This window comes from Rhinoderma darwinii, chromosome 3 (assembly GCF_050947455.1).
Source record: "Rhinoderma darwinii isolate aRhiDar2 chromosome 3, aRhiDar2.hap1, whole genome shotgun sequence".
Lineage (NCBI taxonomy): Eukaryota > Metazoa > Chordata > Amphibia > Anura > Rhinodermatidae > Rhinoderma > Rhinoderma darwinii.
In genome coordinates this window covers 141,531,131-141,546,241 of record NC_134689.1, presented here as the reverse complement: position 1 = coordinate 141,546,241, position 15,111 = coordinate 141,531,131, and the positions used below count along the sequence as shown (strand labels likewise).

The 15,111-nt window shown below is 40.6% G+C and overlaps 1 protein-coding gene across 2 annotated transcripts in view; it reads right to left on the bottom strand.

The window, feature by feature from the left end:
• Positions 1-15,111, bottom strand: part of RLIG1 (RNA 5'-phosphate and 3'-OH ligase 1) — a 44,110-nt gene that overhangs the window by 20,323 nt on the left and 8,676 nt on the right. Inside the window, exons 2-3 of one of the 2 annotated variants that reach the window (XM_075856805.1) lie at positions 7,162-7,242; positions 6,117-6,234 (exon numbers count right to left, since the gene is read on the bottom strand). In XM_075856805.1, the coding sequence (XP_075712920.1) occupies positions 6,117-6,234; positions 7,162-7,242 (199 nt within the window). The remainder of the gene's footprint in view (positions 1-6,116; positions 6,235-7,161; positions 7,243-15,111) is intronic. The other variant, XM_075856806.1, reaches the window with a different exon arrangement.

Here is a 15,111-nt window from a genome sequence, read left to right as displayed (position 1 = left end):
TGCTGCCAGGGTATTATCCAAAATGGGCCCCAAACAATCAGTGGTGTTATTAAAAGGATATGGTAAAGTTATATGGTTACTGTCCTGAGTGAAGTCATCGTGTGTGGATAAATTCACCAGGGATGGTGGGAGGGGAGACATGTTGTCAATTTCAATAGAGTCATTAAATAGAGGGGATCTAGGGGATAAATTAGGTGGGGTGTCTGGAAGCCTTTCTAAGCATTGACTGTCGCTTCCTGGACATTTATTTGACTGAGAAAATAGCCCCTAGGGGTCTTAGGGTGTTTAAAACCCCATATTTGAATGATATTAATTTCTGTACGGATTGGCTTAAAGGAACAGTGTCATCAGAAATTATTTTTTTATATGTTAAAGATGTTAGTGCTTTATTAAAAACTTTTATATTTATTTGTGTGTTTGTGTTTTACTTTTTCTTATTTTTACACTTTTTCTTCCCTATGGGGGCTGCCATTTTTTGTTCCATTTCTGTGTGTGTCGATTAACGACACATACAGACATGGAATACGGCAGCCACAGTCCCATAGGGACTGCGAACGGCTCCCGTCCCATTGACTGCAGTGTACGGCGTCTGTGTGGGAACTGCGCATGCGCCGCTCCCACAGTCCTATTCGAAATTGGCGCCGTCCGGCGCCATTTTCCTGTGGACCGGAAGTCGCGGCCGGACAGTAATATTACTACTTCCGGTCGCGGCTTCCGGATTTCTGCACTTGCACCAGCGGCAGCAAACGGAGCGGACGGGCCGGAGGGAGCCGCGGCGGCAGGAGCAGGTAAGAGATTTCAATGTATGTTCGTGTTTGTGTGTGTTTACTACTGTATGTAAACCTACTACACTGTGGGTTAGCTCAAAAAATGGCGACACACACAGTGTAGGAGGTTACACCGTTCAAACCCCTCGTTTATCCCGGCACTAGCCAGGATAAAGGAGGGGGGGATGCTGAGAGCTCACTAGAGCGAGGGCTTTTAACCCAATGTTGCAATGCTGCAATTTTGGGAACAGCTCCATCTAGTGACCAAAAATGGGTAGTATTATAAATTAGAAATAATTTATAATATTTCCTGGACTCGTGCAAAAAAATAAAAAAAATTTGAACAATGTTTAACCACACACACACTAAATGTTTAATTTTTTTAAAAAAAACATGTTTTTCTGGCAACACATTCCCTTTAAGGCATTGGAACTAAGCAATGCTGGCCTAATTAAGTGTTTATTGAGAAAAAGGCTTGAAATTTGTGCCGGTTTGGCAACCACTATACATGCATTGAGCGATGAGCTATGTAATTTTTCTAACATTCCAGATTTTAAAAAATTGGAACTGTCAACTATTGACCGTTTGCAACAATTTGAAAGAGACACTATCTCTAAAAAAATGAGGAAACTCAAAAGAGATATAACTGACTACATTGACAATGTATTAGGGGACTGGACCTCCAAACCTCCACTTAGCAAACACACTAATTTGGAACCCCCCAAAAAGATCTGAGACCCCTCTAAGGAATTCATCCTATCATTGTAAACGCTCCAGATCAAGAATTACTTCCAATACTAATAGTCCCATGGTCAATATGGATAAAAACAAAGAATTGATTAAAAATAAAAACTTGACTAAACATACATCTATAATCAACATGAGTACCAGTAGGTCCAACAACACTGATCCAATTATAAGGCCTATAGTCTCTGTTTCTAATCAGGAATTGCTTTCTGCCAGCCATATACATGCCCAACATTCACATTCTAATATTCAAAATCATCCAAAAATTTCTCACAACCGTAATACTACCCATTTCACTCCCTTAGGACAGGTTCCTCTACATGCTTTCAAAGCAGTCAATTTGGAGGCGCATTTAAAATTATACAATCTTATTCCAGACACCCCACCTAATTTATCCCCTAGATCCCCTCTATTTAATGACTCTATTGAAATTGACAACATGTCTCCCCTCCCACCATCCCTGGTGAATTTATCCACACACGATGACTTCACTCAGGACAGTAACCATATAACTTTACCATATCCTTTTAATAACACCACTGATTGTTTGGGGCCCATTTTGGATAATACCCTGGCAGCAGTATCTTTTTTAGGACTCCCGTCACATTTCACCAGGCCTCCAATTACACCAATATCACAAACAAGGGACATCCTACTACCTATTATAAAAAGTCCAAAAATACAGATGACAACTCCCTTTTTCCCAGTTTTTCAGAAAATTACATCAAAAAGAAAAAACTGGTAGAAGATTTAGAGGATGTAGAGGTGGCAGACACAAACTTCCCCCTCCTCCCAAAGAAACACAGGCAGACAAAATAAAATTGTTTAATCTGTCTAAATATGTATTGAATAAGGACGAGACCAGTCTATTATCCAAGGGTCTTTCCTTTTGCCCAAATACCCCCCCTAATGGATTTGATTTATTTATGGACTTAAATAGATTTATGCGCAAGCTTACATTATTACGGCAATTTGAAATTTCCCCAGTAATAGCCCTTCCCCTTGCCATGTAGAGTCCCGACATACCCCCGCATATCCCTTAGCCCTTAGCGGTAGATGTCTGCCCTAAATCTACATTTTACCCTTTACACCATCGGGGACCGGCCCTTGAGACCTTTTATAATCTTGTTAGTAACGATTTTAAGACTATTGAACAACCGACTTTATCCTCAGACAATCTTACCAAATCTGAGCGTATTGCATTGAAGAATCTACAAAAAAACCATCTAATAGTAATACGTTCGGCTGACAAAAGGGGGGGTATCATCATCCAGGATCGTTTAGACTATACAAATGAGGCATATAGATTATTGTCTGACACAAATTTCTATGAGAAATTACAGTGCAATCCGATACCTTTGTTCCAACAGGAATATAAACTACTCATTGAGACAGCTTTTTTAGACCAAATTTTAAGTAAAAAAGAGAAACTTTTTTATAACGGTCCCATTTCCTACTATTCCGTTTTTATACCATTTGCCAAAGGTACACAAATCTTTGTCTAACCCTCCCGGTAGACCAATCATTTCAGGGATTGGGTCATTAACGAGCAATATGTCCCACTTTATTGACATGCACCTACAAACATATGTTTTAAAATTACCATCTTATCTTAAAGATTCTACACATTTAATCAGAGAATTGCACAACCAACAATCCCTTTATGATTTTACGGACCTTTGGTTTTTAACAGCTGACGTATCCTCACTATATACAAACATTCCGCACGACCTTGGCCTACAAGTCATTTCATCATACTTAACTCTGGATTCACGTCTTCCAAGCAATCAGATAGACTTTCTAATAAACTGTATTGATTTCATTCTTACACACAATGCATTTACATTTGAGGGTAAGTTCTACAGACAGATTAGAGGCTGTGCGATGGGCTCACGCTTTGCCCCATCATACGCCAATCTGTACATGGGAGCATATGAAAATCTATATATTTATGGAGATCACAATTATAAGGACAATATAATTTTCTATAAAAGGTACATAGATGACCTATTCTTTATCATCAAAGGAAACCAAACAGTGATTCCTGCAATTATTGACCATCTCAATAATAACAACTTTGGAATTTCTTTCACATATACTTATTCATTTGTTAAAATTGATTTTTTGGACCTTGCGATAGAGAAGTCTGGTCAGTCAGTGATCACGAAAACACATTTTAAAGGGGTAGATGTGAATAGCTATTTAAATTTTAGGAGCGCTCACTACCCACCATGGCTGATAAATGTACCTTTTGGACAATATAAAAGAATAAGGAAAAACTGCACGAACAATAAAGATTTCTCTGACGAATGTAAGTTGCTTAAAAAGAGGTTCAAAGAAAAAAACTTCCCAATGAGTCTGATTAATGGTGCAGAGACTAGGGCGAAGGCTCTGACACAATTTGAGTGCATCAACCCTGTGGCTAAAGACCCTAAAAAAATCGATTGATTTTAGCTGTAATTTTATCACCACATACAATAAAAGCAGTAAGTACATTAGCTCTACAATACATAAATATTGGCATATCCTTAAAAATGACCAATTTATGAAAGACATCCTCCCAGTTAAACCAAAAATTACGTACAGAAGGGCGAAAACCCTGAGGAACCTAATTGCACCGAGTAAACTTCGGAATATTTCCCAAATACCTATCAAAACTTCTCTGATTATGAATGGTTCATATCGCTGCGGGAGAACGAGATGTCTGTGCTGCCTGAGTATTACTAATAAAAAAACGGATTTTACTTCTATGTCAACTAACGAAAAGTTTCAGATAAAAAGCTTTTTAAACTGCGGAAGCAGCTATGTTATATATCTTCTCCAATGTCCATGTAACCGACAATATGTGGGCCGTACTACCCAAACCCTCAGAGACAGGATCAACAAACACAGGTTCAATGTTAAAAGTGGATACACCAAACATAGTGTATCACGTCATTTTGCTTTAAAGCACAAATGTAACTTTGATCTCATAACAGTCACCCTATTGAGTATATTCCTGTAGATATATCCAATAGGTTCATTAGGTTAAAACAAAGGGAAAACTTTTGGATCTACAAACTGGGGACCTTGTATCCAAATGGCCTCAATGACATCGGAGAATCTACATTGGACTGATATCCTTTACTAATTTTAAAAAATGCACCTTTTAAAGCATTTTTACATATGAGCTTCTTCTTATGAATATTAATATTGCTTAATTCTTTTTCATTTTAATATTTTATTCTTTTATTATAGAGGAGGTGTCCAGTTTTTTCTTGTATTCTCTTATTTCATCAGCACTCCAGACAATACCTGTATTTTTTCCTACCAAAATGACCATTATTTCAATAGTCCGCACATTATTGACAGAACAACATCTAAATATAATCTTTCGACTTACATTTTCGTGATGCTCCGGACCTCGTTTCGTTGCAACCCTTAGGTTCTCTGTATGCGCGACCCTGCGTGTCACTGGGTTCGATTGGACTCTCCCGGCCACCTTATCTCCTTTGATAGCGGTCGTCATGACAACGGTCTATGCGTCTCACCTTGCGTTCCATTGGCGTTCTGATTTTCCTTCCCTGCTGTGTCATAAACAAACACTTGTCCTGCCTGCGCCCTATGAGATGCTTGCTGTGCGTCTCACCTGGCGTTTTGACTTCCTTCCCGGCTGTGTCACTTCTGGTCTCCATGACAACGCGTTGCTATTGTTGGTATAATTATTTCTATATGTATCCAGCAGTTGCAAATGCATTTTTATTTATCTTACTTCAATTCTTGTGTTATTTTAAGTTTATGTTCAATGTGCAATTTCATAATCCATTGCCTTTTTGCGCAAATATTTTATGCCATTTCGTTTAAATGATTTCATTACTATATAATTATGCAATTATGCGGTTATGTACTGTCTGATCATTTTAATTCCATTAATGTTGTTAACATATGACAACAATGAATTGTTTTAACACTTTACGTTTGGATTAAACTCTGACCCGCTGGTTTTGGCGGTTTTTTCAGGACTCTGGTCTGAATTAGGCTTAATTAGCCCTGCATTCCGTATGTGTATAAATATGTGCCTCCTTGCTGTCATCTTAACTTGCCTGAGGAAGACGCCAGTCCGGCGTTGAAACGCGTAGCAATTGTCTATTTATACTACCTCAATTAAATGTATTAACTCTTTATCAAGCAGCGCCTCAGTATCCCGTTTTTTATTCTTTATCAATTAATTTTGGCATCTTTGGAGTTTTGCGTTGGGATCGGCAGCAGCTTTGTACTCGCGGATTACTTTCAACTTTACAGGTGAGCAGTTACGATCTTTTGCCCATCAAATTCATAATTGATACACACATGTGGCGCCGTGTTTTTTCACTCTACTTTTAGTTTAAGGGGTTTAGGTAGTAATAAACTTACTACCTTTACCACAGTACAAAATGGGATATCTGAATTTTCTGTTTAATAAATTGTTGCAGAATCAATGTTGCGCTTTATTTGATTTTTCAAAACTAAAGTTTTAAGGAAACTTTTTTTTACCAATACATGCATTGCAGCATGGAACAGTATTCCTTTGGTAATATACATGAAATATGTGCAGTAAGTAGACCGTTACATTAGTATAATTACCTTTGTGAATCGTCACATAGCAGCAAGTACCATCTACCTTCTCTGTAGCCAGTGCGTTGTCAATAGAAGCATTCAATGCCAGGGGGTTTAGTGTTTCTGTAGCCAGCACTTTGAACATCTACAAAAACAAACATTTTATGATTAAGAGCAATGGAAAACATCACTAAATAAGCCTTGTGATTTTCAATGGAGCGGCGGTCGCGCATGTGCGTTGCCGCTCCATTCAATGTCTAAGGGCCGACGAAGACAGTCAAGTGAAAGGTTTGACTATTTCCGTCGGTCCCATAGACATTGTATGGTACAGGAGGGCACATGCACGACTACAGCTCCATTTATAACTCTCTCAACTGCGATCATGCAGTAAGGAGGAATGGGGTCAGGACACCTGTTCTAGAGATTGGTGGGGGTCCTAATAGGGAGGCTCCCAGTGATTATACATTTATCACCTATCCTAGCTGAGGTAATTGCGAACAAAAAAAATTAATCTATTTAAGGGTCAGCATTCGGATAGAAATCTCAATAATGGGTTCAAAAAGGAGGCTGTGACACAGCGGAAACAACCACATTCAAATCCCAGGGAGGAAACACCAATCTAACAGAGGGATGTAATCTGGAGGAAGCATTAATAAAACCTCTTCACCCATGGGTGAACTGCCGGTCTCACATAGTAGAGGGCTTGGTCTTAGATGTTTATCTAAACCCACTTGAAGGAAATCCAGGATTATAAGGATGCCTGGGGCCCCGAGACGGTCTGGTTCTACTCAAAGTTGATAAAGATCTTCCAAACTGTTAGGTAAATGTTACTAGCCAGAAAGGTGGAAACTACTTTCTCTGAAAGTCCTTTTCCAGATAGGATCTTCCTCCCAAATTCCATGCCCCAAGATGTAATTGACATAAATGAGGATGGACCAGAGGACTCTGAACTAGAAGGTTTTTCATCACAAAGAACTAGTGGTTGGTCTACCGAAAGGGCCTGCAGCCAGATGAACCAAGGCCTCTTTGGCCAACAAGGGGCAATTAGGATTATTGCTGCTCCTTCACTTACCTTTTTTATATTACTCTGGGAATCAGCCATAAGGAGGGGGGGCATACCCAAACTCCTGAGTCCAATTTGGAGCCAAGACATCTACTGCCAAAAGATAGAGGCTTTAGGAAGGGGGAGGGAACAAAAAAAAAACAAACACGTCTACCTTCCTGTTTCTCTGCTGCGAAAAAGTCTTTAGAGGAAGTACCCAATCTGCTTAAAGAGGCTCGGTCACCAGATTATAATCTGATCGGCGCTGTAATGTAGAGAACAGTGGTTTTTATTTTGAAAAACGATAATTTTTGACAAAGTTATAAACAATTTTAGATTTATGCCAATTCGTTTCTTAATAGACAACTGGTTGTGTTTTTACTTTTTACCCACTGGGCGTTGTGAAGAGAAGTGTATGACGCTGACCAATCAGGGTCATACACTTCTCTTCACAACACCCAGTGGATAAAGAGTAAAAACACACCCAGTTGTCTATTAAGAAATGAATTAGCATAAATCTAAAATTGTTCATAACTGTCAAAAATTATCGTTTTTCAAAATAAAAACCACTGTTATCTACATTACAGCGCCGATCAGATTATGTAGGAGATAGGGCACTTATAATCTGGTGACAGAGCCTCTTTAATATCAAAGAAAAAAAAAACAGATTGCTCAGGGGCTATTCCCCCTGGCTCACTCAGGCTCTACTTCGATACCCGGTTGTTTTGACCACTCAGATGTACTGTTGAGAGACGGATATAAGTTTCTGCCCAAATCAAAACGTCCACTGAGACTCAGAAGGGAGAGCCACCTTGTCCCCCCCTGGTGTTTGATGTAAGCCTCCGCTGTCATGTTGTCTGGGTATATTTTCACGTGTCTTCCCTCTAGTGAAGACCCTACAGCTCTGAGTGAGGGACCAATTGCCAATAGTTCTTTGAAATATGAAGCCGTCTGGCTCGTTCTGTCATCACAACAACCCTACCAGAAGGTTAGCTCTGAATGTGCTCCCCAACGATAAGGGCTGGCATCTGTGGGTGGAAAAAGGATCCTGTGGGGGAAAAAAAAAAAAAAAAAAGGATCCTGGTGAACCCAGGGGACCCCAGATTCCCTAATTGGGTCCACCACAGGATAGACTACCTTGTGCCTGCTGTTAGATTAAACTTTAGATCCAAAACAGTTGGGGAGCGGTCCCGTTCTTGCAGGATCTCCAAGACCAGAGTAGCCATCACACAATCCAAGGCTATGGTCTCCAGTCTGAACGTCTTGTATGTTAGGGATTTGTCAAGAAGCTTCAAATTTATAAGGACTCCGAAGAGCCATTCGGTTTTCTCACTGGGAACAATGGGGATCAAAACATCTTCCCTATTTCTTCCTTGGGAATCGGGTTAAGAACTTCCTTTGAAATAAGAGAACATACACGAACGTTCAAAAGTTTGGGGTCACCCATACAATTTTGTGTTTTCCATGAAAACTCACACTTATATTTATCAAATGAGTTGCAAAATGACTAGAAAATATAGTCAAGACATTGACAAGGTTAGAAATAAAGATTTTTATTTGAAATAATAATTTTCTCCTTAACACTTTGCTTTCGTCAAAGAATGCTCCATTTGCAGCAATTACAGCATTGCAGACCTTTGGCATTCTAGCTGTTAATTTGCTGAGGTAATTGTGAGAAATTTCACCCCATGCTTCCAGAAGCCCCTCCCACAAGTTGGATTGGCTTGATGGGCACTTCTTGCGTACCATACGGTCAAGCTGCTCCCACAACAGCTCTATGGGGTTGAGATCTGGTGACTGCGCTGGCCACTCCATTACAGATAGAATACCAGCTGCCTGCTTCTTCCCTAAATAGTTCTTGCATAATTTGGAGGTGTGCTTTGGGTCATTGTCCTGTTGTAGGATCAAATTGGCTCCAATCAAGCGCTGTCCACATGGTATGGCATGGCGTTGCAAAATGGAGTGATAGCCTTCCTTATTCAAAATCCCTTTTACCTTGTACAAATCTCCCACTTTACCAGCACCAAAGCAACCCCAGACCATCACATTATCTCCACCATGCTTGACAGATGGCATCAGGCACTCTTCCAGCATCTTTTCAGTTGTTCTGCGTCTCACAAATGTTCTTCTGTGTGATCCAAACACCTCAAACTTCGATTCGTCTGTCCATAACACTTTTTTCCAATCTTCCTCTGTCCAATGTCGGTGTGCTTCTGCCCATATTAATCTTTTCCTTTTATTAGCCAGTCTCAGATATGGCTTTTTCTTTGCCACTCTGCCCTGAAGGCCAGCATCCTGGAGTCGCCTCTTCACTGTAGACGTTGACACTGGCGTTTTGCGGGTACTATTTAATGAAGCTGCCAGTGGAGGACCTGTGAGGCGTCTATTTCTCAAACTAGAGACTCTAATGTACTTGTCTTGTTGCTCAGTTGTGCAGCAGGGTCTCCCACTTCTCTTTCTACTCTGGTTAGAGCCTGTTTGTGCTGTCCTCTGAAGGGAGTAGTACACACCATTGTAGGAAATCTTCCGTTTCTTGGCAATTTCTCGCATGGAATAGCCTTCATTTCTAAGAACAAGAATTGACTGTCGAGTTTCACATGAAAGCTCTCTTTTTCTAGCCATTTGGAGAGCTTAATCGAACCCACAAATGTAATGCTCCAGATTCTCAACTAGCTCAAAGAAAGGTCAGTTTTATAGCTCCTCTAAACAGTAAAACAGTTTACAGCGGTGCTAACATAATTGCACAAGGGTTTTCAAGTGTTTTCTAATCATCCATTAGCCTTCTAACACAGTTAGCAAACACAATGTACCATTAGAACACTGGAGTGATGGTTGCTGGAAATGGGCTTCTATACACCTATGTAGATATTGCATTAAAAACCAGACGTTTGCAGCTAGAATAGTCATTTAGCACATTAATGTATAGAGTGTATTTCTGATTAATTTAATGTTATCTTCATTGAAAAAAATTGTGCTTTTCTTTCAAAAATAAGGAAATTTCTAAGTGACTCTAAACTTTTGAACGGTAGTGTATATAGCATCAGAACCAAGCTCGGCAGTGTATTTCCCCCTCCAAGGCTGCTCTGTTTAAAGGGTCCTTTGGGCATTTGTTCTGGACAAATCTGTTTGGAAGAGGGAGGAAAATTTTAGATTGAATCCAAACGGACAAAAAAAACCTAGAATTTACTTGCTCTTTGAAATATTTTCCCAAGCTTGCAAAGAAAAAAAAAAGAAAAAAAAAGGGAAAGCTATCCTTCCCCCAGCCGGACCTCTGGCGCCATTGCTTGCGGACCTTCTTTATTCCTTGCATTGGACTGGAGATTACAAGATAAAGCATCTTGATTTCCCAGAATATTCATTCCTTTTCCCCTACAAATGCCTTGTTTTTCTTTCCTTAATAACCTTATCCAGAGTGGGACCAAAAAGGAGACTACCTACACAGGAAATCGCACATAACCAACTAAACCCTGATCACCCTTCCAAGATTTAAGCAAAATGACACTACAGGCAGAATTTGACAGAATGCCTGCTCTGGCAGATAGTCTCCCTGCACCAGCCAATTTATCAGACAGAAAATAAGTCACTTTAGAAAAAAAAGTGGAAAGGAAAGCTAGGAACTGCTCTTTAGGGGTCTTCTCCTTAACCCCTTCCCGACATTTGCCGTACATGTACGTCATGGAAAGCATTGACTTCCCGCATCTTGCCATACATGTACGCCGAATGTTTGGGACCGGCTCAGAAGCTGAGCCGGTGCCATCATCACCGGATCTCAGTTGTATCTTACAGCTGACATCCGGCTGTAACGGCGGGGACCGAAATTAGCTTCGATCCCCGCCATTAACCCCTTAAGTGCAGCGCTCAAACGCGATCGCTGCACTTTAGGTGTTTGCAGCTCATCGGAACCCCAGTAATTAAATTGCCGGGGTTCCGGTGGCTGCAATGGCAACCGGAGGCCTAATACTGGCCTCCCGGTCTGCCTAGCACCGAAGCCGGTCAAGATCCGCCCGGCGGCGGAGCCTGATCGGCTTCCGTAGCTGCCGGCAAGATGGCGCCGGGTCAGGAGCTGATCCGTCGTCATCAGCGGTGGAAGTCAGCTGTACTGTACAGCTGACATCCACCTGTAACGGCAGGAACCGGAGCTAGCTCCGATCCTTGCCATTAACCCCTTCGATGCAGCAATCGAAAGCGATTGCTGCATCGTAGCGGTTATTAGCAGATCGCCAGCCCTGACAGGCAATCAGGACTGGCGACTGCTGTTATGGCAACAGGAGACACAATGGTCTCCTGCTCTGCCATTACGGAAGCCGATTTAGGCCCCGCCAGGAGGCGAAGCCTAATCGGCTTGCTGTCAGTGAATGACTGACAGATCTAATACATTGCACTACATAGGTAGTGCAATGTATTAGAAAGAAAAAAAATATGACCGTTGGACCTTCAAGTCCCCTAGTGGGACTTGAGAAAAAGTGTAAAAAAAGTATAAAAAAAAGTGTAAAAAAAGTGTAAATAATAAAAGTTTGAAAACAATAAAAGTTTCAAGTAATCAAATAAAACACAATCCCCCTTTTACTCTTATCAAGTCCTTTATTATTGAAAAATAATAATAAACCATATGTATTTGGTATCGCCGCGACCATAACGACCTGAGGTATCAAAATATTATATTATTTATTGCACGCGGTGAACAGCGTAAAAAAAACCGCAAAAAAACGTTACCAGAGTTTCTGTTTTTTAGTCACTTTGCCCTACAAATGTTAGAATAAAAAGTGATCAAAAAGTCGCACGTATCCAAAAATGGTACCTATAAAAACTATAGCTCGTCCCGCAAAAAACAAGCCCTCATACACCTCCGTCGACAAAAAAATTAAAAAGTTATGGTTCTCACAACTTGGCGACAGAAAAAATACATTCTTTTTACAAAAGTAATTTTATTGTGCAAAAAGTTGTAAAACATAAAAAAGTGCTATAAATTAGGTATCGCTGGAATCGTACTGACCCGCAGAATAAAGTTAACATGTAGTTTATAATGCGTGGTGAACGCTGTATAAAAAAAAAACGAAAAAAGCTGTGCCAGAATTGCGTTTTTTTGTTTACCTGGCATCCCAAAAAAATAGGATAAAAGGTGATCAAAAAGTTGCATGTACCCCAAAATGGTACCAATAATAACTACAGCTCGTCCCGCAACAAACCAGCCTTCATACCGCTACGTCTATGAAAAATAAAATTAGTTATGGCTCCAATAAGTCAGGAAATAAAAAAATATGCAGTTGTGCCCGAGGGGAACATTTCTTCCGTTTGAAGAGGCGATTTATCAAGGACCTAAAATTAGGGAACCAGGAAAGGGAGGGCCCAAACATATCCGCTGGAAGCGACGGTGCCCGTATTATACCAGGACAACACTTCCTAGCAAAATTCCCCAAACTACAAAGGCGTGGAGTGTGGATCAAAAGGGGGATAATAAAGGATGTCATATATCAGTGCGACACCGGCCTGTGCAGAAAGGATTGCTTCACAGCGTAACACACATCTATGGATTATTTTATTGTTTTTTTTTACCCCATTATTATACCACCTGACTATGCCCCTTATATACTCCGCCCGGCTTACATATGCCCTACATTATAAACGGAAACACCAGTAAGACTCCAAACAAAACTACTACCAAGCAAAATCCACGCTCCAAAAGCCAAATGGCATTTCCTCCCATCTGAACCCTACAGCGTGCCCAAACATCAGTTTCCTTCCACATATATGGCACCGTCATACCCGGGAGAACCCTTTTAGCAATTTTTGGGGTGTGTGTCTCCCGTGGCATAAGCTGGGCACGACATATTTGCCACTGAATGGCATATCTAGGGAAAAATAAAAATTTTTAATTTGCACCATCCACAGCGCATTCATTTATGGAAAAGACCTGTGAGGTGAAAATGCTCACTACACCCCTTAATAAATGCCTTGAGGGGTGAAGTTTCCATAATGGGGTCACTTCCCAGGGGTTTATTTTTATTATTTCAAATCTGAGCCTCTGCAGTTGTGAACCAATACTTTGTAAATCGCCAATTTAGGCCTCAATTTTACATGGTACGCTTTCACTCCTGAGCCTGGTCGACTGTCCAGGCAAGAGATTAGGGCCACATGTAGGGTGTTTCTAAAACCAGGAAACCCAGCATAATAATTAGAGAGCTGTCTTGTTATGGTGGCACAAGCCGGGAACCACATATTGTCCACATATCTGTGGAAAAAATCCCATTTTCACTCTGTAACATCGAGTTCACACTAATTTCTACAAAACACCTGCAGGGTTAACATGCTCACTACACCCCTAGGTAAATACATTGAGGGGTGTAGTTTCCAAAATTGGGTCACTTCTGGGGGGTTTCCACTGTTTTGGGCCCACAGGCGCCCAGAAACCAATCCAGCAACATCTGCACTCCAAATGGTGGTCCTTCCCTTCTGAGCCCTGCCGTGTGCCCAAACAGCAGTTTATGACCACATATGGGGTATTGCCGTACTCGGTAGAAATTGCTTTACAAATGTTGGGTTCTTTTTTTTCCCTTTATTTGTTGCGAAAATGAAAAAATTTGCGCTAAATCTACGTCTTATTGAAGAAAAAGGATTGTTTTTATTTTCACTGCCCAATTCTAATAAATTCTATGAAACACCTGTGGGGTCAAAATGCTCACTACGCCCCTAGATGAATTCCTCAAGAGGTGTAGTTTCCTAAATGGTGTCACTTTTGGGCGTTTTTATTGTTTTTTCCCCTCAGGGGCTTTTCAAATGTGACATGGCCGCCGCAATCCATTCCTGCTCAATGTGATCTCCAAAAGCCAAATAGCGCTCTTTCCCTTCTAAGCCAAGCCGTGTCTCCAAACAGCCATTTATTACCACATGTGGGGCATTGTTTTACTCTGGAGAAATTGCTTTACAAATTTTTTGGTGCTTTTTCTCCTTCAGTCCTTGTGGAAATGAGTAAAAATAAGCTAAACCTACATTTTCTTTGAAAAAAATGTTGATTTTTATTTTCAGGGCCTACTTCCAATAATTTCTGCAAAAAACCTGTGGGGTCAAATCGCTCACTATACCCCTAGATAATTTCCTCAATGGGTGTAGTCTCCAAAATGGGGTCACTTGTTTCCACTGTTTTGTCTCCTCAGGGACTTCGTAAATGTGACATGGCCTCCGCAAACCATTCCTGCTAAACTTGAGCTCTAAAAGCCAAATAGCGCTCTTTCCCTTCTCAGCCCTGCCGTGTCTCCAAACAACCGTTTATTACTACCTGTGGGGTATTGTTTTACTCAGGAGAGATTGGTTTACAAATTTTACGGTGCTTTTTCTCCTTCAGTCCTTGTGGAAATGAGAAAAAATTAGCCAAACCTACATTTTCTTTGAAAAAAATGTTGATTTGAATTTTCACGGCCTACTTCCAATAATTTCTGTAAAAAACCTGTGCGGTCAAAAAGCTCACTGTACCCCTAGATAATTTCCTTGAGGTGTGTAGTTTCCCAGTTGGGGTCACTTTTGGGGGATTTTGACTGTTTTGGCACCGCAAGAGCCCTTCAAACCTGACATGGTGCCTAAAATTTATTCTAACAAAAATAAGGCCCCAAAATCCCCTAGGTGTTCCTTTGCTTCTGAGGCTGGTGCTTCAGTCCAGTAGCACGCTACGGCCACATGTGGGCTATTTCCTAAAACTGCAGAAACTGGGCAACAAATATTGAGTTGCATTTCTCTGGTAAAACCTTCTGTGTTATAAAAAAAAAATTGTACTAAAAAAATTTTTCTGCAAAAAAATATGAAATTTGTACATTTCACCTCTACTTTGCTTTAATTCCTGTGACATGTGTAAAGGGTTAAGACATTTTCTAAATGCTGTTTTGAATACTTTGAGGGGTGAAGTTTTTAAAATGGGGTGACTTTTTGGGGGTTTCTAATATATAAGGCCCTCAAAGCCACTTCACAACTGAACTGGCCCCTGTAAAAATG